The sequence below is a fragment of the Pseudozyma hubeiensis genome (genome assembly GCF_000403515.1).
Source record: "Pseudozyma hubeiensis SY62 DNA, scaffold: PHS4, whole genome shotgun sequence".
Classification (NCBI taxonomy): Eukaryota; Fungi; Basidiomycota; class Ustilaginomycetes; order Ustilaginales; family Ustilaginaceae; genus Pseudozyma; species Pseudozyma hubeiensis.
Genome location: NW_012133786.1, coordinates 141,061 through 162,257, shown reverse-complemented (window position 1 = coordinate 162,257; position 21,197 = coordinate 141,061). Strand labels below are relative to the sequence as shown.

Here is a 21,197-nt window from a genome sequence, read left to right as displayed (position 1 = left end):
CCCGGGAGGCCGATGCTATGCCTGCTGATCTCGCTAACGGTGCAAAAGCTGCCCGGCTGCACGTCGACCTATCCATGCCACGTATCGCTCCAGTACAGCAATTCTAGCACTGTTTTGCTCCCAACGGCTCAGGCTCGCAAACCTCCATCCAGGGCGCGAAATTTTGCTGCAAGCTTCCTGCAGACCATTTTCAAACCCCGTCCGTCGTGCTGGATTCTAGTCTTTCAAGGCCGTGTACAGAAGACCAATGTGAAGAAGATGCGCTGTTGCCGATAGGTACCACTCGCAGTGCAACAAACGGCGCCTCGCCTCGCCAACAAACATTCTTTCGATTTCATCTTGCTCGGCCTTCGCGCTCAGAGACCCGTCGTTGCGCCTTCTTTCGGAGCCCGCTCGGCCGATCAAGTTTCTCTTGACCGCACCTTACCTCTTCTACCGCATTGATGTGGGCATACGCTAGCAAGATTCAGGCTTAGGCTTTGCATGCTTCGTCCGATTTGTTTGACTCTGCAAAGCGCGCACCGTCATGGTCGACGAGTATCGCACCCAAACAACTTTCGTTGAAGGGATCCGACTCCGCTTTGATTCGCCCGAGGCTCGACGAATGCTGTAGAGTTGACTTGAAGCCTTGTATTGTTCTGCATGAAGCTGGGTTGGCTCATGGTCCAACTCCGCTCGCACCTGACGGTCTGTAAATGAGGCTTGTGCCTGACTTGAAACTCCGTCTGACCCTTCTGCCGCCTCACGTCATCACCTCGGTCTCCTATCGCGTTGAGCAGTGCTACTTTACAGGACGCGCCAAGTGTAGCCCTTGCGAGCTCCGATCACGTCCGAATACATAGGCGCATTGTTTCAGCGGGCAACGGCGGTCATCTGGTGGCGGTTTGTGGCGTCGTGATCCACATCGCCATCACAGGCAGGCTCCGACGTGACCAATGGCTGTCTCTCGCCGTCGTGCGGTGATGCGTGACACACGCTTGACGGATTGCGTCATGCTGTTCTACACATCCAGTTATCCTCCCGCTGGTAGAAATGATCGCATTCAGATGTGACTTGACCGATGCCGAACGGTGCGCGGCATGGTTGATCTTTCCGAAATCACCGACGCACAGACGCCGCTTCTTGACCCAGGGCATCGCAGCAAGGCAGACGCACACGTGACGAGGTCGAGCGCAAGCTTTGCAACTCGAGCCATGCATTGCTCTGTTCAAAGGCTCTCCGACAGGCCACAGTATTGACCCCGGGTTTGCATGCAGATTTCGACCTTCGACGCTTTGCTCCGACTCTTTTGGAAGAAACAGACTGTGGCGGTCGCATCTCGCCTCTGCGTCTCCGAACAGCGCGCATGACCGAGCGTGCCGACACCCAACTCTCGGGCATCACGACCCTTCCCAGCATCTCGCTTTCTTCCACCGCTGTTGCAAGAGAAAGATATGCAGGCAATCTCGGAATCGGTGCTGTGAGTACAGTGTAGTATCCCAAAGCCCACCTGACCGACATTCGAAAGAAGGCAAGAAAGCGAGGTCAAGCGAGCATCGGCAGGCTTTTGCTCGTCGCGACTCGCTTACGACTGTACAGATAGCGTTCCCGAGGAGAAGGTAGAAATCCTCTCGTGTCGTATCTGATGTCACGGCCATGTTCCCGTATCAAGCTCCCAGCATGAACTCGATGTCTCGCCTAGGCTGAGCTGCGGCGCCGATCAAAGAACCCTGTCCGCCACATCTGCCTTAGCCGCTTTCATGCGCTTTTTGTACGACGCTTGGATAGCTCTGTGATTGGCGCTACTGCCAAGAACCAAGACAGCGATGAATGTCTTCGGCTGCTCTGATAGCTCTGCAGCTCAAGCATATCCTGCCATGGCGCTTTCGATGGTCAATGAAGCATGGCCCGACACAACCTGACTGTGTTTTTGATATCATTGCCGATGTGGGACTGACAAGATTAGGTGTTGGGCTGCCGCACTCCAGCTCATTCGTTAACGGCTCAACTCGGTGTGCCTAGGCACGTAGATTGGCGTTGCTCTTGCCTGCCTCTACACGGAAGAGGTGGAGAGACCACCTGCGTCTAGACCATTCCGTTAACGCACTTGCGCCTTTCCTCCTTTCAGCTACCTTGTGACCATCTGTACCATGGTAGGATGCCGTCTTTACGCCAAATGCCGAGCGTGCTTCGCTTAGTGTCTTTACTCGCAGCCGCTGCTTAAGTTGGCCGGTGCGGTGGCGTTGGCGTCGTTTAGCGCGCTTCGCTTGGAACGACGGGATTTGCTCCACAACCGAGTGTTGGTCTTGCAGCTACTTTAGATCGACGCAGACGACAAGGGAAAGCTCACGAAGGTGTGGGATGCACGTTGCCCATGGTCGCGGGGCAACGATCCAGATTCGTGCATGGTTCGCGAGTTAGCGCCAGGGTGGTGCGTACGAACAGCTTGGACGATCCACATCGACCTCGTCAAACGTAGCTGGTATGCGTCGATGACGATGGGCCGATCCTGGCTTTGGCGACCCATTCGGCGCAGCGAACGACTTCGGTGCACGTCTCTCACACCATCTAGGAGCTCAGTCAGCATCTCAACAGTCTGTCATCTTCCAGATCAAACACTGCCAGATCATTTTGAGTTTGACATTTCCACGGTCCCACCAACGACCCCAGAATCCCGACCCTTCACACCTTGTACACGCAAGCACCGCCAGCAGGCTTAGTATCAAAGCAAGCATCGTTCAACTCGTCCTCGCTCAATCCCTTCCCTTCGAACCTCTTTGCATAGTACTGCGTCCTCATAGCCGAGATGAACACCTCGACCTTCTTCTTGGGGACCAGATGGACCGTGCAGCCACCCCAGCCTGCTCCGGTCAACCTGCTTCCGAGGCTTCCGTTGCGCTTTGCGATGTCGATGACAGTGTTGAGCTCGTCGCAGCTGCAGTTGTAGAGGTCGCGGAGGGAGGATTGCGAGTCGTCCATGAGCGAGCCTAGTTGTCGGTAGACGTCGGGTGAGGGGGAGTTGCAGAGAGATCGGAATTGGAGGACTCGCAGGGCTTCGGTGAAGACGTGCTTGGAACGTTTGTAGAGCTCGAACTTGTCGGCGCGGATGGGGAAGGAGCTCAGGAACTCCTTGTCGAACTCTTCACCAGAGTATCCGGTGAGCTCTTCCACTTGCTGCCTCGTCAGACCGGCTTTGAGCGTGTCGTCGTGGTACAGAGATTCGACCTTCTCCTCCAACACTTTGATCCTCGCGGCTTCCTCGCCCGACTTTTCCAACGTCTCCTTGACAGCTCCACTGTTCTCTATTTCCAGCTCCAACCTCCCCACACCCCCGTTCTCCGCAAAGTACGTCTCCAGCACCCCCCTCAGATCCTTACACCCATTCCCGCTCCCCAGCCCCAACCCCTTCGCCAGCGCCCTAGCCGCCATCCTCGTCTCCACCACCCGCAGATTATAATTCACCGGTCCGGTCACCTTCTTGTCGCTCACCACCAACGTGTTGACGATGACGAACGTATGTTCCGTGTCGGACTGTGGAAGTTTCGTAGGTTCGACACTGAGTTCGGGGTAGAAGGAGATGTAGAGCGCGTGGTCGGGGATGCCGAAGATGGAAGCGCTCTGGTCCATGCCGCCGGAGTTGACGCCGACGAGACGTTCGCTTTCGATGGCGACTTCGGCCATCTCCTTGCGGTCGATGAGGGAGCGGGCGGAGAAGGATTCGAGGATGACGATGCTCGAGCACGTGGTCATGGCGGCGGAGGAGGAGAGGGACGACTCTGGAGGAATGGTACCGTCGACCAGCACTTGGATTCGAACGGGTCGGGAGGGGTTGGAGGCGTCGAGAACGGAGGAGGGCAGGTGCGAGTGAAGGCCCTTGAATGCCACCTTGAAGTAGTTGGCCCATCGCGAATCGCCCGAATTGAGCAGCTGTACGCCGTCAACCGAGTCGTAGCGAGAGGTGAAGGATGTCTCTGCAAATCTTGTGGTGGTGTTTTTGAGCACGACTTCGACCGAATCGGATGATCCCCCCGCTGGAGCGAGGGTGACCTTGGTAGCCATGAGAATGTCTTTTTCGACAGCAGCGGGGAACACCGAGAATCCAACGTAGTCGATATGCTCTCCGATGAGGTTCACCCTTCCAGGCGCCCGAGCGATGAAGTCAGGCTTCAAACCGTCATAGGCATCGGCGAATTTTGAGGCGAGGTCGTCCCACCTCTTGCCGTTTTTGAGCACGCCAGCTTTCGAGTAGATCGAGTCGAGAGAGTTGACCAGCGGTACTGGATCGCTGACCTGATTCGGAGCCATTTTCCCGGATACAGAGCGGGAGTTCGAAGAGTAACAGGAGGGTCGAGAGTCCTTGAAGAGGCAACGATGAGGTGCGGGATGAATGTTCGAAGAGAGAGAGAGCTTTTTTTAAAGAAGACTCGAACAACGCATTGTCGACAAAGACCGACAGCGCCTTGCACACCCCTCAAATGACGTTTTGTTTGCCATTTCCAAGCCGATTGAGCAGATCGCCAATTTGAACCAGGAATTCTGTGCGAGATCGTGTCCGTGCGCTCCGCCAGCCAGGAGTTCGCCGGCATTTCTTGGACAAAATTTGCCGTTCCTCGATGGAACCCGACGAACACCGGCTGCGTCGCTGAGCCTCTTTATCGCTGCTCAACGCCCAACGTCACACGACCTCGCTCCTCTTCTCATCGGTCTGCGCTCAAGCAGATCCAGCGCAGAACAATCACCGCCACGCATGAAGATGTGCAATTCAGCTCGTCGATTGCTCACCCAAACAGACTCTCCATCCCCGTCTCCAACGTGCCGTCGCCCGTCCAGCCCGATCCGATCGTCTGCAGAATCCCTTCCCAATCGAACATGGCCTGCCCTTCCATCGGCGCAGCCAACCCTGCCGCAAACTGGCCCGGCGACGCCGCCATGAATTGACTGTGCGGGTGACTTCCACCCAAACTGTGATTGTGCTGACGCATTGGCGTGGAAGATCCCACACTGGACGCTACACCAGGGCCTGTGTTGGACGTGTTGGTGGGAGTGACAGCGGGTCGTCCACTTCCGGAAACGATCGGCGTGTGTGCAGCGCTGTTGCTCGCAGAGTTGGCCTTTGTCGTGTCGGGTGATTCCAACGCCGTAGGTGTCAGCAGCCATCCGTACGGATCGATCGGGTTGGCTGCACTTCCACCACTCGGTGCAGCTGCTCCCGCCGCGCCGCTCATCGACGCGAACGGACCGTTGTCAAACTGACCCATACCCATGGGCGTCGGTGATCCCGTCGCAAGGTGATGCGAAGGCGGCAGATTGTGCATCGCAGCAGCCGAAGACCCGCTCACGTTCGCACTGCCACCTGCTCCTTGATGTTGATTCGACAATGTCGGTGTACCGGGCAAGCTCGTCGAGAGCATCCTCAACGAGTCCGCCGCCAGCTTCTCCTGCTCAACTCTCGCCGAAGCTGCCTGACCCCTCCTCATCGGATCCTGCATCATCGTCGCCCTCATCGACCCCTTGGCCGCCGCCAACTCTCCCTTGCTCTTCTTCGCCAGATCCCGCGGCAAGAAAGGCTCCAACCTCGACACCAGCACCTCGATCACCATCTGCTCGCGCTCCGCAGATGCATCCACATTGCCCGCGTCAAAGTTCCTCCTCAACTGCGTGATAAAGTTCTGCAGATACCCAATCCTCTCGTTCAGATCGACAGGATCGATACGTTCGCCCAGACTGAAGCCGATGAGAAGCGACATGCCTACCACGATGGCAGAGTTGAACAGCGCGTAGGCCCCTCCGAACGATTGCGCCAGCTGTTCCTTGCCCAAGATTCGCGCGTACTCTTTGCGCAGTCGAAGATCGTTGAGCGCCGTCTCGACGCAGACGCGGCGACTTTCGGGGAAGGGGTGCTTGCCGTTGCTCGCCGGTCGCAGCAGATACGGACGATGCAAGAGCGAGCGGTAGAAACACACCTCGCCCAAGATGAGGTACCGGTAGAACGGCAAAAGCGGGTGGTCCTGATCCAGACTCGTGTCCGTCTTGGATTTGCCCGAGCTCGACCAGTTCGGAGCCAGGTAAGGTGGAAGCGAATCCACAAACTCTGCGATCATATCTTCCACTTCCAACACCCGATAGTACGCCCTCGACGTTCGACCGGAAGGACCTCGACCGGCAGATCGCTCTTCGAAGCAGTGCGTGATGGACTCGAGACACGAAGTGAACCGATTCCGTGCCAAGAGGTAGGTCTGACAGGCAAAGCCGAGCGGCTCCATGTCTTCCCGCGTCGGCATCTCGGTGGTGAAGAAGGTGATGGTGAGTGGGCGACCGAGGATGATGCTCCATTCGCGATCGTTGTGGATGACGTGCGACCAGAGGATCCTTCTCGCAGCCACTTGCTCCTTGGGAAGGCCGAAGGAGCTTCCGTCTCGGTGCAGACCCAGATCGAGAGCGTCTCTGATCCAAGAGCCGATCTCGTGCCAACTCGCCCTGGTGACGCGGATGATGTCCAAGTACCGCACCAGCACACCATGCGCCCAGCACGAATCCAAGCTAGCCAAACCGAGCGTCTCGCACAGCACCAGCGCCTTCTTCGTCGCCCAGAAGAACGCGTGCGACGTGGCGGACGACAGCGGCTGCACAATCGGCGGCACCGAGCCTAGCGTCAAGATCGCCAGCACCAGCGCCACAAAGGGCAGCGTCTCGGCATCCATGCGCACATCCGAAGGACTCGGCACGCCAGCAACGAACTGGCGGAAACGATCGCGCAGCGAAGCCTCCGGGAGCGGCAGTCGAGCCCAGTTGTAATGTGCAAAGTAGGCGTCGAAGTACCTCTCGCACTGATCGCGAGACGGCAGCGTCGCACGAATCGCCTGTACATCGGCGGATGGAATCGGGAAGCCTCTTCGTGTCGGATTTGGGTGAATGTAGGACAGCAGCGCTTGCGGGGCCACATCGCCCGAGCCGGCTTTGCTGTTGGACGGCGGCAAACCATTCTTGAGCTCAAACGGCACAGCTTCCAATGCCGATGTGCCCAGAAATCCGTCATTGTCGTCTAGATGACCGTCGGCGTGTCGGTCGGTTTCGTTCTCCTCGGCAACGAAGCTCGATCTTCTCGACATGCGATGGTCAACGTCGTTGATAGCACGCGAGCCGCTTCCCTCTTCTCCCAAGCGCAGTCGAACCGCCTTCTCGGCGAGCGCCAGCCTCTGCTCGAGATACGAGGCATCGTTGAGGGCCAAGATGCGTTCGAGCCGAGCGATCCTCGAAGTGGTTCGTGCCAGGTCATCGATCTTTCGGTCGTCCCAGTTGGCGACGTGCTCGTCCGTGTTGAGCCTCTGTCTCTTTGCGACTGGCGTGTAGGAGTTGCCGCTGCTGGTGGCGAGTTGGAGGTCGGATGCGGAACGAGAGATGCTGGTGCGGTGAGGGACGGTGCCGCTGTCGGAGGGGGTAGGTGAGGCGTCGTTGGTGCGCGCAGATGGCGGCGGGACGCATCGCTCTGGAAGTCGACGCTTGATGCAGTTGTTGCATGGGAATCGTCTGTCGCACTTTTGCTTGCGTCGAACTGCATGGTCGAGATGATCGCGAACGATGTGTGTCAGCAAGAGAGCTCTTATCTATGAGATATCGCCCGTCATGAACCAGCAGACGCTTGCTCGTCGATATACTTACAGCATTCTACGCAGCTGTACTGCTCGCGTGGCCTCTTCGCTGTCGCCTTCTTGTCTTCCTTGTTCTCATCCTTGACAGCCTGAGCCTTGGAGGATGATGGGGCCGATGTGGAGGAGGACGGGTCGTGGTCCATGGATACATCGGCTTTGATGGGCGAACTGTCCGAGACCTCGTTCCTGGATCGCGGTGAGGATGCATGGTTCGCGCCCGCATTCATCGTGGCGCTAGAGTAGTAGGACGAGCGTGATGGAGAGTTGGCGTAGCTGCGATCAGTGTATGCCATCCGGGGCGACGACGTCTGTGCTGTGTGCCTGCTCGAGGAAGAATCGTACAGATGACTCATCGTAGACTGGCTCTGAACGGTGCCAGAGAAGAGCGAAGAGTAGGTCGAAGGATGGCTTTGCGCGCGACGTCTCAGGTGCTTCCCTGTAGGCAATACAGTAGCTGCTGGGAAGGAAGGAGACGATGGTGGTGAGCAAGATGATGCACGCGGATGCGATCGAGCGACCGAAGTGCGGGGTCCGGAAGATTTGGCGCTTCGGAAAAGGATAGGCCGACTCAAATGATCAAATCGCCCGAAAAATTCGGTAAAGAAAAGTGGAAGCCAAGGCAACTAGACCGGCACATCCGTGGCGGCAAGCAGGTCAGCTGATAACAGAGTCCTTTTTTGGCCCAATATTTGCACCTCGATTTTTGGCATCATTATTGCCTTTGATTCTATCTTCAATCCTCATCAATTGACAAACCTCGATGGGATGCTAGCTTCTCAAACGATTCGTTCAATCTGGATGGTACATCAGAGCAATACATTGAACACATCTATGCATGAGAACCATCTCCTGACCGCGATCGCTCCTCCGAGGCACGCTCATCGTCGTCTCGAGTCGGCGCCGTAGCCGGCTTATCCGACAACTCGTACTCTTCCACCGGCCAGCAGACCGCGAGATACAGCACGTTGAGCACCGTCACCAACATAAACACGCGCTTGATGGCGTTCATGTACGACACCTGAGCCGCGTGCCTCAACGGCTCGGGATTCAATGTCAACACTAGCGAGGCATCGTGCCTCAACGCCGAGATGAGCTGCTCGACACCAGCAGCCCCCTGCTCTGGATGCGGCAAAAGATCCGGCGTGATGTTGCGGAACAACTGCGACTGGAGCAACATCTGGAACAGGGCCGTCGAGAGAGAAACACCCACCACCTGACCCAAGCTTCGGAAGAGGTATACGGTGCCCGTCGCCACTGCCGCCTTGTCCTTGGAGACGGAAGCGATGAGTCCGATGAGCAGAAAGGTAAAGATGGCGCTGGTGCCAAAGGCCTGAGGGCAGAATGTGAGATATTCCGACCACGCCGACGTCGACTCGTTCCATAACGCACCGTAGCCGGTAGCGACAATGTTGAGGACACAGCAGACGACGTTGGCGCGCCAGTACTTGCCCGTGCGCTTCATGTAGAGCCCCGCCCACAAACTACCCGCCGCAGCCGAGAACGAGATGGGGATGAGGTGGAGTCCAGCCTGCGATGCGCTCTGCAATCGAACCGACTGGAACCAGAGCGGGAAGTGAAAGATGGTGGCGAAATGGGCAAAGCTGCCGAGGAAATACGATGCGCCGATCAGTGCTGGCGACTTGCGCGTGAGCAGCGTCAGCGGCATCACCGGCTCGCCGACGACCCACCCTTCCACCAGCACAAACAGCACCGCTGTGACGACGAATCCCAATAGGAAACCCCATACCAAAGGGTGCGAGAACGGAAGCAGAGAGCCGGAGAGGAAGCTCATAGCCAGCAGCAAGCAGCTTGAAGACGAGATGAGTCCGAGCGATCCAAGATAGTCAATGCGTCCGAGCTTCTTCTGCCAACTCTGATCCGAAGCCGGCAACGGGATGTTGACAAAGGTGGCGATGCAGACGGCCCCCACGAGCAGGAAAGGTACTTGAAACCCGAAAGCGGTTCGCCAGCCGAACGCGTCGTTGATGAAGCCACCCAGTGGACCTCCCAACGCCGAAGCCGAGCCAAACAGAATGTTGGTGATGCCTTGCCACAATCCACGCTGGCGCAGAGGCACCAGATCGGTCATGCAGATCGACGATGTGGTAAGCAGACCGCCTCCCCCGATACCGGCGACGAAGCGGGCGACTAGCAGCGCATTCATGCTCTTGGCTGCAGCGCACAGGCACGTGCCCGTCGTGAAGAAGCTGAGCGCAACCAGCAGCGCTCCCTTGCGTCCGATGATGTCGGACAGTCGGCCGTAGATGGACGAGAATGCGCAGACGCTCAGCAGGTAGGAGGTGCTCAGCCAGCCCGACTTTTCCGAAGCTTTGAAGGAGGAGGAGATGGAAGCGATCAGCGTCACTACGATGGTGCCGTCGAGCGCAGCCATGAACAGCACCACCCATAGACTGGCGATGATGACGGCAAACTTGAAGCCGGTCGGACGTTGGGATGCAGCGTCAGTGTCATTGCCGGTGCTGTCATCATTGATTTCGGGCGTCGTCGTCGATGTGCTGGTTCCATCCTGATTTGTCTGGTAAGATAAGGCGCCATACGATGTATCTGGCGTCAATCCTTTCGGTTTGGCATGGACATCGCCGCTGCGAGGGTGTGATCCTTTGAGAGGCGTCGTCTCGGACGCACCGTCTGGCATCTTCGCTGCTAGCTTTGCAGGCTGTTCGAGTCGATAGGTGTAAGCAACGACGATGGAGGAAGTACGAGCACATGCAGCTGCGTCGACTGGAAGCTACCAAGAGTTCAGGGTCCACGCTGGTGCCGGCATACAGGTGTCCGTGATGTATCGGAAGCAAGCTGTCCGACATGAAATCAGCGTGGGCGATATGCAATCACACAAATTCGCTTCTTGGCAGGATTAGCCGGCCAAAGACCGATTTCGTGGCGAGTGTTAGGTTGAGAAGGCTGGACGAACTTCAAATTGGACCCTTGCCAAGCATGCAGACATTGTGCAGACGGCGACCAGTTCTCCGTTGCATGTATGATCCTATCCACATCCATCCATCGTTCACTGCCGGCTACTAGGTGACACAACAATGTCATGAGCACCGTTACGACGACGCTCGCTGCCGAGCATCACAAGGACGATAGCGTCATCACCGACGCTGGAGACATTGCGCTGCAGCCGCTGCCCCGTCCGCACCACACATCGAGCCGCACCTCTCACAACGACCATCAGCATCGCGCGAGCGTCGATCTCCATACTACCGAGACAACTGGACAGGATGAGACGGAAGATCGGTCGTTCGGCGCAACACCAGCTTCAGGTCACAGCGACCTTGACGTCAAAGGCACGCTGCTGCTGGCCGTTCAGCATGCGTCGTCTTCGTGGGGGTTCCGCTCCGCTGAGTTTGCCTACCCGCTCATGATGGTCGAGCTCTTCACCAACACCCTTCTTCCCGCGTCGATATACGGCTTTGTCACCACAGCAGGTGCTATCCTGTTCTCGAACAATGTCGGACGTCTCATCGACACGTATGCGCACACCAAGCTGCGTACGCTTCGAGCCATGATCTTGTCGCAGAAGCTGCTCGTAGGTGCTTCGTACGGCCTGTTCCTGGTGCTCTTTTCGTCTTCGTCGCTTCGGACCGAGGCGGAGAACGGAGGTAAGGGACCACAGGCCATGGAGGCCAATACAAGGCCGTGGGCGATCTTTGCAGCCATCACGCTGCTGGGCATCGGCATCATGCTCTCCAACGTCGGCGTCAGTGTAGGTGTGGAGAGGGAGTGGGTGACCATCATCAGCGATGGATCTTCCGCGAGGCTGACACGCCTCAACGCAATCATGCGCAGGATCGATCTGATATCGAAACTCGTCAGTCCGCTGTTCGTGTCGGCGCTGACTTCGACCATGAGCTACACGCTCGCTGCGGTGGTGTTGCTGTCGGTGAATGCGGTGACGGGCATCTTTGAGCTCGTGTTCGTCGGTACGGTTTATCGAAGGTTCCCGTCGCTAGCAGCGGACGAGAAGGCTGCGATCGCAAGAAGACAGGCAGCCGCGCAGAGCAGAGCAGACTCCGGTGCTCACGCAGGTCGGTCATCAGCGCATCAAGGCGCAAAAGCACGGCTTGCAGGAATGGCATCGAGGATAGCCACCTCTGTCACCGACGACGTCAAACAACAGTATCGCGACTGGAGCCTCTTCGTGCGACTGCCGATCTTCCTCACCTCGGTCTGCATCTCGCTGCTGTACATGTCGGTGCTCTCGTTCGACCCGACGTTCATCGCGTACCTCAAGTCCGAGACGCTGTACAGCGATGCTTTCATCGCCGGCATGCGAGCGGTGGGCGTTGTGACCGGACTGATCGGCACGTTCGTGATGCCGATGATGGAGAAGAAGATAGGCTTGGTCCGGACCGGATCCTACTCGCTGTTCGCCGAGCTGGTGCCTCTTGTTCCGGCGGTGGTGTCGCTCTGGATCACCGGTTCTTCCAAGGATCGGTTCGGGTTGTCAGACAAGCAGCGGCCGAGTTGGAACACTGCAATACTGTTCTCTGGCTTGGCGCTATCGAGAATCGGACTTTGGGCTTTCGACCTCACACAGCTGGCCATAATACAGACGGCTCTCTCGCCGGAACAGCTTGGTCCCGATGCTGGTCGAAAGAATGCGTTGATGGCGCTCCAATTCTCGCTCCAGAACGTGTTCGATCTCGGCCATTACGGACTGACGCTTGGATGGAACAGGCCGGAGGAGTTCAAGTACGCCGCCACAGTCTCGCTGGCAGCGGTGGGAGCAGCTACGTTGATCTACCTCGTCTTCTACGCTCGGCGTGTTCGAGGCCACATCGTCCATCTGGAAGGTCTGCAGCGTTTGCTCAGTCGAAAGGAACGATGATTTCCGATGTCATGTTAGATCGAGAATAATGATGTAAGCTTGATGTGCAAACGAGGAAAGCCATGTGCTGTGACCGAAAATGTTGGGTGAAGGGACGCGCGACTCGGTTGGTGAATCTCGCTATATTTCCTGGCTGTAGCAGATCACGGCGAGGGAAAAAGAAGAAAAAGTGACCGGTTATCAAGCGGGTTCTTGCTCAACCGGTTGTGTGTTGCACAACGTCGATCCTTGACCGGGCTTGCAGGCTCGGTTGATCTTCCTCGCTTGAAATTGTCCTTCGCTGCTGAAGACTGGTCCGAGATATTCGCGCCCGTGTTTCGCTTCGTAAGGGTCCTTGAGTGGAGGAGCGATGCGGGGTTGGGAGCGCTTTCATACAGCTTTTTTTGGTTTCTTTTGCGGCTCAAAGGGTCTGTTGGTTGAGCGCGTTTTGAATGCGACCCCGCATTCTTGGAACGTCAGAACGGTGGTGGACAGCGAGGTGGGATAGGTTTTCCGTCTGTCGCAGCTCGCTAGTTCGGTCTTGTTGAAAGCGTGTGTGTGTGTATAGGCGTGTTTGCGTTGCATGTAGTAGGAGCGTTCGTTCGTATAGAAGGGAGGACCTTTTCGAGCGACCGCATCTGTGTTCGCCACCTCATCCTTTGTGTGGAACGTGCTTCCCTTATAGACATACCCTGCACGGATAGAAGCTCAAGTCACTCCATTCCGAGCATCTTCTCGACTCGACATTTCCTCCTTCTCATCAATACCACCTCCCCCATCCATATCGTCTACCCATCATGCCGTTCGACCCCAAATCGACCACCTTCGAACCGCTTAACGAGCCCACCGGCTCTTGGCCCGTCGCCAAAGTGACACTCCCCATCCCCATGGGCGAGGTTGCCGCGCGCACCGCCGAGGACATCGCCGCCGCCCGCGCCGCCGCCGACTTCGACCCAGTACGCATCGAAGACACCCTCCGCGACGCTCGAATCGACAATGCATCCCGCAAATCCGTCATGACCATCCTCTCCAAGGACCCCATCTTCGGCAACTGGAAGAAGCGCATGATCCACATGAACCGCGAACAGCAGATGCGTCAATCGCACTTTGCCTGTCGAAGGCTGCTCGAGCTCGGGGAGAAGCACGAGTGGACGACGCACGAGATCATCGAAGCTGCGCTGACGTTGGACCTGCAGAGTCCGATCACCATCCACTGGGTGGCGTTTGTGCCGGTGATCTTCGGTCAGGGCAGTGCCGAGCAGATCGAGAAGTGGGGCCAGAAGGCGATGAACCACGAGATTCTGGGTTGCTACATGCAGACGGAGCTGGGCCACGGTACCAATGTGCAGCAGCTCGAGACGACGTGCACGTACGATGAGGCGAGCGACAGCTTTATCCTGCATTCTCCGACGCTCACTTCGACCAAGTGGTGGGCAGGCGGTCTCGGTACCACCGCTACCCACGGTGTGGTTCAGGCACAGTTGATCATCAAGGGCAAACGCTACGGTCCCCACCTGTTCTTCACCCAGCTGCGCGACATGGATTCGGGCAAGCTGTTGGACGGGCTCGTCGCAGGTGACATCGGTCCCAAGACGTACGGTGCCTTCGGAGGTCTGGACAACGGTTGGGCTAGGTTCAACCAGTTCAAGATCCCGCGCGATCACATGCTCTCCAAGCACGCTTCGGTCAAGAAGGGCGGAGAGTACGTCAAACCTCCCAGCGACAAGTTGAGCTACGGCGGCATGATCTTCATCCGTTCGCAGATGATTGACAGGACCGGATGGATGCTCTCGCGAGGTGTTACGATCGCGACACGATACGCGTGGGTTCGACGACAGTTCCGCGATCCTTCGAGCAAGGATATCAACGATGTCGAGCGATCGGTGCTCAGCTATCCTTCGACGGCTCGTCGTGTGTTGCCTCTGCTTGCCAAGGCGTACGCGTACATCTTGGCTGGTCGAAGGATGCGAACTTTGTACGAGGATATGGCGCAGCAACTCGAGGAGGGAAACACCGAGCTGCTCGCCGACGTGCACGTCGCTTCCTCCTCGCTCAAGGCCTACTGCACCAAGCAAGCTTTGGACGGTATCGAAGAGTGCCGTCAAGCGCTCGGTGGACACGGTTTCTCCGCCTACGCAGGTTTCACCTCTGTGTTCCCCGAACAGGCGCCGGCCGTCACGTACGAAGGAGACAACATCGTTCTCGCCTCGCAAGTCGGTCGTGCCATGCTCAAGATCTCGGGCGAGCTCGAGTCCAACCCTTCCACCAAGGTCGCCGCCACCTCTGGGTTCCTCAAAGCCATCTCTCAGAAGAACGCCATCCCCTTCACCCAACCCAAGCAGGCCTCGGACTGGTACAACCCGCAAGTCTACTCGGCCGCGCTTGGCCTTCGCGCCGCCCAGCTAGTGGTGGATCTGCGCGCAGAGATCAAGAGCGGAAGACCGTTTGTCGATCTGAGCTACGAATGCATCGAGGTGGCCAAGAGTCACGCCGAGTTCGTCGTGGATCTCTGGTTCGGCGAAGGCATCCGGGATGACGCCGAGAGGCTGGGCGAGAAGGAGTGTCAGTGGCTGAACAAGCTCGTCACGTTGCACGCGTTGACCGCTCTCTCGAGGAACATCACCCCGCTCGTACTGCCCGCCAGCGAGGGCCGTAGTCTCGCTGGCTACGCCACCAACCAGGCGATCCTGACCCCGGATTCGGTCATCCTGCTCGAGAAGGCGATCCGCGAGCTGGTCAAGGAGATCCTGCCCCAGGTCATCGGTCTCTCGGATGGCTTCGGTTGGTTGGACTGGGAGCTCGGCTCGAGTCTCGGCAGGAAGGACGGCAGGGTGTACGAGCAGCTCATGGCCGATGCAGAGGCCAACCCGCTGAACCACGAGGGCGCAGTGCCGGCGTTGGAGAGCATCGACAAGGTGGGCGTGTACAAGTACGGAAGCAGCAACATCGGTAAAGGTGTTCCGGACTGGTACAGCACCGAGATCGGACCGTTGCTCAAGGCCGCTGCCAAGAGGTCCAACTTGTAAGAAGAGGATAATGCGGAAAAAGTTGGTGCTTTGTATCTAATCGAGTTTCGTTTCCACTTCATCCGTAGACATCACCTTATGAACACGCTGTGTCACTCGACTGTGGTCCGAAGAGAGCTTTTATTGATTGCCAAAACATCGCTTCCTGCATGAGTTGGGCCGCCTGGTTATCGCCCGCTCACCCGTATCACTTGCGGAACCAACCCTCGAACATCGACACGAACAACGACTTTCCCTTGATCAAGCTCGTCGGCCACCCACCCACCGAGAAGAACATCAGATAACCCGCACCACCACTCTTGCCCACCGGCACCATGATGATGTCGCCCGATGGAGGGCTCGCCACCTTCATCTTCTGCTTCTCGCCCTTGACATCGCACACGACGTTGTGCGCCACCTGCGGAGCGTGCTGACTGGCCATGTAGGAGACTTTGGGCCCGGGAGTGCTTGCTGCGTCACCGACGGCGTAGTACTTGGACCACCTTGGAGAAGAGCTCTCGATGGAAAAGGTGGAGGAGACCTTGATGCGAGCGGAAGAGTCGAGGATGTCCGGGTCGATGTTGCTGATCCATTGGGTGTGAGGTTTGCCGCCGGATCCGACGAGCAGGAAGTCGGCGGTGAGTTGTTCTCCCTTTTCGGTCTTGAAGGTCTGGGTCGAGGACAAGGGTCCGGTGGTTTGGCCGTTGAGATCGATCGAGTCGTTGAGGATCACACGGACTCCCTTGGACTCGAGCTGGGAGATGAGCTTGGCACTCAACCCGGAGTAGTTGTCTTTGCCGTTGGTGACGAGGCCAGACCCGCGAGTGATCAACGTCACCTTTTTGCCCCGGTGAACGTCCAACACCTCTCCCGCAAATTCGACACCAGTCGGTCCACCTCCCACCACCAGAATCTCCTTGGCCTCAGCAACGTGCTTCTGCATGCTTCTGAACTGATCCAAAATGTCCTCCTTCGTCTTTGCCGAAGGAGAGATTCGTGCGGGGAAGCCGTAGTCCGCTCCAATAGCTAGCACTACTCGCTCCACTGGGATTGACGTCTTTCCCTCTTGCACCGTGGATCCCGGCATGGAAGCGGCGACGTCTTTGTCGACGACGATGTGATCCGACTGGAGATCGACGACACGTGTTCCAGCGAGCACGATGTGACGGCTATCCGTGGAGCCAAAGACGGTTTCAGCAGTGAGGTCGTGGACCACCTTGGTCTCAAATCCGGGCAAGACGGAAGCTCGTAGTGCTCCGATACTCCAGTAAGCGACGGGGTTGGCTTCGATGAGAACGACGCGGTGGGTGGAAGGGAGAGACTTTGCGAGGTTCGTGGCGACATTCACGCCTGCCGAAGCCGCGCCGACGATGACGACGTTGAGCAGATCGGAGGACATGTTGACTCGGCTCGTCCTATCCAGGTCTTGGTGGCAATAGGTATGCTGTGTAGGGACAATGGCGAGGAAGAAAGCAAGATTGTTTGAATGGAAAAGTTCGAAGACGTGGAGCTCTCTTTATACAGAGGCCAAAAGCATACAGGAATGGCGAGGGTTCACTTAGCGTTCGGACCCTGCGCAAATCGACGATTGGGTGGTACCCACGTTTTTCGACGGAAATGCACCACTACAGTAGACCCTAAAATCCGCTTCCGCGGGCCCTTTGCAAACGCCGTCCTAAACGGCCCGCGGGAAGCAAGCTCCGTGCCACACTTCTTCCTGCAGGACTGTGCCTTTTCATTTCACCGTCGGATTTACAGTCTCGCCATCGAACGTTCTCGCAATGCAATTCCATACAATTCACAGCCCGACACGAGTATGAATGGAAGAGTGTAGTGCCAGATGCAAATTGTGCGATTCTATTGGTACAAGTACAAGTTGAATGACTGGATAACAGGTGAGTTTTGAACAGGGATGCACACTCTCTGTCCGTGCTGGTTCAGCAATCAATGCGCCATGCCGACACTGTATGCATTGGCATCACAGGATGTTTGAGCAGGTTCGCCGTTGAGAGTGGCACCTTGCAGCTCGGAAGGAGATCGGCTCATGCTCGTAGATGCCACGGTGGTCTCTCCTGTCCTTGCGTTGGGTCGATAGGCTGGCGGAGGTGCAGCAGCTGATGCGCCGACAGCGTTCGCCGGACCCGTACTGTTGCCGTCTCTGCTGATGTGATCTGCGCTAAGCGCGAGCCACCTCCGCGACAATTGGGTAGGGTTGCGTGACATGGGAGGCGAGACGCTGATCGGACTTCCATTGGCACCCGTTGGCGAGCGCAAAGGTGCCGCAACTGGGCCTGCTTGGCTCGCGTGCTGCCCTACCAAGCCCGTCCTGCTCGTCAACACAGGCGACGGCATCGCCGGTCGCAAAGGGGTGTCCATCTCGGCACTGCGGTCGGCAGCATCCTGGTCGACAGGCTCTGCAGGCAAGCTCCAGTAGTTGGGCAAAGCTGTCCACTCGGTAGCCGTGTGGGACGATGTGAGCGTGATGGGCGCTTCGATGATGATATCGTAGAGCTGAGGCGTGTTCTTGGCCGCCGAGCTAGACGTGCCGACATTGTCGTTCCACACCTCCCAGTCGCCATCCGATCTGCCAACTCGGATTGCAAGCCTCACCAAATGATGGACAGCAATATTCGATTTGGAGTGGTTGGTACTCAGATTGATTCTGGTCGTACCGCAGGCAGGGATGTTGAGTTCAGTGGCCAGCTCCCATGGGCCTGTCGGATCCAAGATCGAGGTTAGTCCATCCGAATCGTCGTGCTCACCAGCTGCCGCACGAGCCATGGGTGCCAGCGGACTGCTGTCCAGCACATCCGTTGAGTCCGACAGAATCGGCAGGATGGGTTCCGTCTGCGAGGCGTGGGCGACCTTCATGAGCGTCCACTTTCGGGGCACTTCGTGTCGCGCCACACGCCTTCCTTTGGCAAAGTAGTCGGTGCGTTCTTCGAGCGTAGCAACGATGCGATAGATCTTGACCTTGCCTAGAGGCACAAACTTGAGCCACAGCGGAATCTGTTGACCAATGGGAAAGCTCTTGCCGCTGAAGACGACCATGTAGGAGAGCAAGTCCTCCCAACATCGTTCGACGACGATCGAATCGGTCTCTTCGAGTGCATCCTCGTCCGGTGCGTGGATGAGGTTGATCTCGCGCTCTGCGACGAGGTTGGGTGTCAATGCACCTGCACGAACTACATTGGCACGAAGCACGTAGCGGTTGAAGCCAAAATCGGCATGAAGCGTAGGAGGAAGATTGGAGGGCAACGAGATGCAGATAGGATAGGTATAAGTTCCCTTCTTGAACTCCTTCGAGTCTGACTGGACTGCGTCTTCGTGATTGGCTTTGCTGTCAGCAGTGGGCTCCTTGAGCAAGCCGTTGATAAGCGTCTTGAGACCAGGCTTTTTGGTCTTGTTGTCGTTGCTCGATTTGCTGTTTGGCTTGTTCTTGCTATTTCTGGACTGATTGTCTTGGAGCTCGACAGAGTTGCGACGGCTCGAAGGCGCGCTTCTGTTACCGCTCGTTCGGGATGAAGCGCCGTTGGCGGTGCTGCTAGACGCGCTGTCGATGCGAGATTGTGGATCAAATCGAACAGTCTGGTCCTTGGCACGTGGTGTGCTTGAAGATTGAGCATGGAGGATACTCCTGTTAAGAGGAGGCGAGGTGGCTGATGCTGAAATGGTCGCGGATCGAGGGGGCGACTGACCCTGTGCGTTGAGGGCTGTGCCATCGTCGACAAGGTTGGCAGCGGTTGGACCCTTCGGTGTTGCAGCTGTGCTCGCTGCCGAGCTGGAAGGTACACTGATTGCTGTGGAGCCACTGGAGTCGGTCGTTGCCGGTACATTCTCGACAGCTGATGGTGACTCGGGAGGAACCTCGGTCGGCCATGCATCGTAACCTTGCAAAGGGGCTGAGCGAGGTGCGTAAAGGGGAGGTCGCTCGTGCCCCTGAGACTCGAAGTATTCGTGCCATCTCGAGAGGTCCTGGTGTTGAGCAGGAGACGGCTCGCGACGATCAAAGAAGGAAGTAGGTGGGCTTGAGAAAAGCAATGGCGAGCCAGTTGAAGAGGAATTTGGAGCGGCGCGCGACGAAAGAGGAGCAGACGGCGAGGTGGCGGGTGTGGCTGAATTGGAGTCGGGACTTGTAGCATAGGCTGCCCAGGAAGTATTCCCGGACCCAGTACGCTGAAGCGGCGGTCGACTGCGCGAGGAGCTGGACGATGACGGATCTTTGGCCTTGGCAAGACCCATATCTGGACGCAAGGTGGGAGGGATCATGGCGGTGCCAGCCTTGGCGGCAGCGCCGGCGATTTGACGAGCCAGGTTGCTACCTCCGCTGGCACCATTGGCGTTGGAGCTTTTGGGACGGTCATTCTCTCGGCGAGTGGAGCCACTGGCTTGCCGCGAGCTGCCCGCGAACGCGGATGGCGGCGAGGGTGCAGCTGCAGCGTTTGTGCTTGCTGTTGCGGCGGCGTAGTCCCAATCGACGTCGTCTTGGAGGCCAATACCAGGACCGACGGAATTGCTTCGAGGACGGGATGCAATCAGGTTTGCCTTGTCTTGCTTAGCGTTGTAGAGGTTGATGACGTGGTGAAAGATGGTCATTTCCTCAACGAGCTCTACTCGATTGGGACCGATTCCTTCTGGCCAGTCGGTCTTGGCGGTCCCCTTGAGAGAGACGGCGATTTCCTTGATTTTGGATGGCTTGGGAAGGTAGAGCGTGACAAGGGCACGCAGCTGGGAGGGAGGTGCATCGATGTTGACGGGACGACGTCGGCCGCGAGCATCTTCTCCGGAGGAAGACTGGCCGCGAAGGAAGACGACGGGTTCCAGTTGGGTGATGGTGACGCTCGCGGGAGGCGACATGTCTGTGACGCTTTCCCAAGGGGGGTGTCAAGCGGACACAGTTGAGGATATGGAGCACGGAGCAGATAGAGCGAGCCTGTGCGGGTTGCCTTTGAGGACCGAGCTCTCTATTGACGTGCTAGAGGGATGAAGGTGGGTCGTCCATGATTGGAACAGGGCAAGTCGGCGTCGCTTTTCCGGAGGTTGTGATGGTGGGAGGAAGACAAGAATGTCGAACAAGGCAACTTCGGCTTGGCCGAGACTGGCGAGTGACTGCGTCTGACAGTAGAGCCCGAGTGATGAGGATCGGCGACAGTGATGGAGACGAAGAGAAAGAGAGTGACAGAGAAAAAGGAAGAGCATGATGAATCATATGTACGTACCAGCTGCGCCTCCAATTGTTTCTCCGCAAAAATCACGTCGATCCCACGCAGCTTTCTGCCACGGCTCAACTAATTGATTCCCTTTGACGTGTGGCCCAGGTACAGCACAGCACAGGACTGGACATGGACATGGACATGGCACGGTATCATGCATCTCTTGCTTTTCTTCCTCTCTGCAGGCCATGCACGAGAACCCTTTTTGGCTCTCTTGGCACTCGTTGCAGCATCAATTTGGAAGATGGCAACTGTACTGTACACACACTCGAAATGTCATCTTCTGTCGCAATCGACCCTCTGCCCATCAGTCCACACTGAAATGCAGAGCTTATCTCAGACACTGCGGCACGGATGAACGGCAATCGAAAGCGTTGCTCCATCGCCGAGCGTGTGCCGGGATAGCATAGAAATCAAAAAGCCAGGCGGCAATCTGGGCTGGTTCTGAAATTAAGGTTTCTTTTTGAGCGCCATGGCCGGTCGTTCCATGTTTGCCATTCCGCACATGAATTCTGGAGCG

At 57.3% G+C, this 21,197-nt stretch overlaps 8 protein-coding genes across 8 annotated transcripts; 2 read left to right on the top strand and 6 right to left on the bottom strand.

Annotated features, from left to right (window-relative positions):
• Nucleotides 1-1,098: 1,098 nt before the first annotated feature.
• On the bottom strand, nt 1,099-2,506 carry PHSY_000157 (toxin efflux pump; the record flags this gene model as incomplete). The annotated part of the gene is made up of 2 exons (XM_012330800.1): nt 1,099-1,415; nt 2,419-2,506. The coding sequence occupies 2 exons, from the start codon at nt 2,504-2,506 to the stop codon at nt 1,099-1,101; spliced, it is 405 nt and encodes a 134-aa protein (XP_012186190.1).
• Nucleotides 2,507-2,661: 155 nt separating this feature from the next.
• PHSY_000156 (galactokinase) lies at nt 2,662-4,284 on the bottom strand (the record flags this gene model as incomplete). The annotated part of the gene is made up of 1 exon (XM_012330799.1): nt 2,662-4,284. The coding sequence occupies one exon, from the start codon at nt 4,282-4,284 to the stop codon at nt 2,662-2,664; it is 1,623 nt and encodes a 540-aa protein (XP_012186189.1).
• Nucleotides 4,285-4,757: 473 nt separating this feature from the next.
• On the bottom strand, nt 4,758-7,981 carry PHSY_000155 (hypothetical protein; the record flags this gene model as incomplete). The annotated part of the gene is made up of 2 exons (XM_012330798.1): nt 4,758-7,531; nt 7,639-7,981. 2 exons carry the CDS (start codon nt 7,979-7,981, stop codon nt 4,758-4,760), a joined length of 3,117 nt encoding a protein of 1,038 aa, XP_012186188.1.
• A 476-nt stretch (nt 7,982-8,457) lies between these two features.
• PHSY_000154 (multidrug transporter) lies at nt 8,458-10,284 on the bottom strand (the record flags this gene model as incomplete). The annotated part of the gene is made up of 1 exon (XM_012330797.1): nt 8,458-10,284. One exon carries the CDS (start codon nt 10,282-10,284, stop codon nt 8,458-8,460), a length of 1,827 nt encoding a protein of 608 aa, XP_012186187.1.
• Nucleotides 10,285-10,686: 402 nt separating this feature from the next.
• Nucleotides 10,687-12,480, top strand: PHSY_000153 (iron-regulated transporter; the record flags this gene model as incomplete). The annotated part of the gene is made up of 1 exon (XM_012330796.1): nt 10,687-12,480. One exon carries the CDS (start codon nt 10,687-10,689, stop codon nt 12,478-12,480), a length of 1,794 nt encoding a protein of 597 aa, XP_012186186.1.
• A 776-nt stretch (nt 12,481-13,256) lies between these two features.
• On the top strand, nt 13,257-15,485 carry PHSY_000152 (potential fatty-acyl coenzyme A oxidase; the record flags this gene model as incomplete). Its single annotated transcript, XM_012330795.1, has 1 exon — nt 13,257-15,485. One exon carries the CDS (start codon nt 13,257-13,259, stop codon nt 15,483-15,485), a length of 2,229 nt encoding a protein of 742 aa, XP_012186185.1.
• Nucleotides 15,486-15,672: 187 nt separating this feature from the next.
• On the bottom strand, nt 15,673-16,863 carry PHSY_000151 (hypothetical protein; the record flags this gene model as incomplete). The annotated part of the gene is made up of 1 exon (XM_012330794.1): nt 15,673-16,863. The coding sequence occupies one exon, from the start codon at nt 16,861-16,863 to the stop codon at nt 15,673-15,675; it is 1,191 nt and encodes a 396-aa protein (XP_012186184.1).
• Nucleotides 16,864-17,408: 545 nt separating this feature from the next.
• PHSY_000150 (hypothetical protein) lies at nt 17,409-20,321 on the bottom strand (the record flags this gene model as incomplete). The annotated part of the gene is made up of 1 exon (XM_012330793.1): nt 17,409-20,321. The coding sequence occupies one exon, from the start codon at nt 20,319-20,321 to the stop codon at nt 17,409-17,411; it is 2,913 nt and encodes a 970-aa protein (XP_012186183.1).
• Between the last annotated feature and the right edge of the window lie 876 nt (nt 20,322-21,197).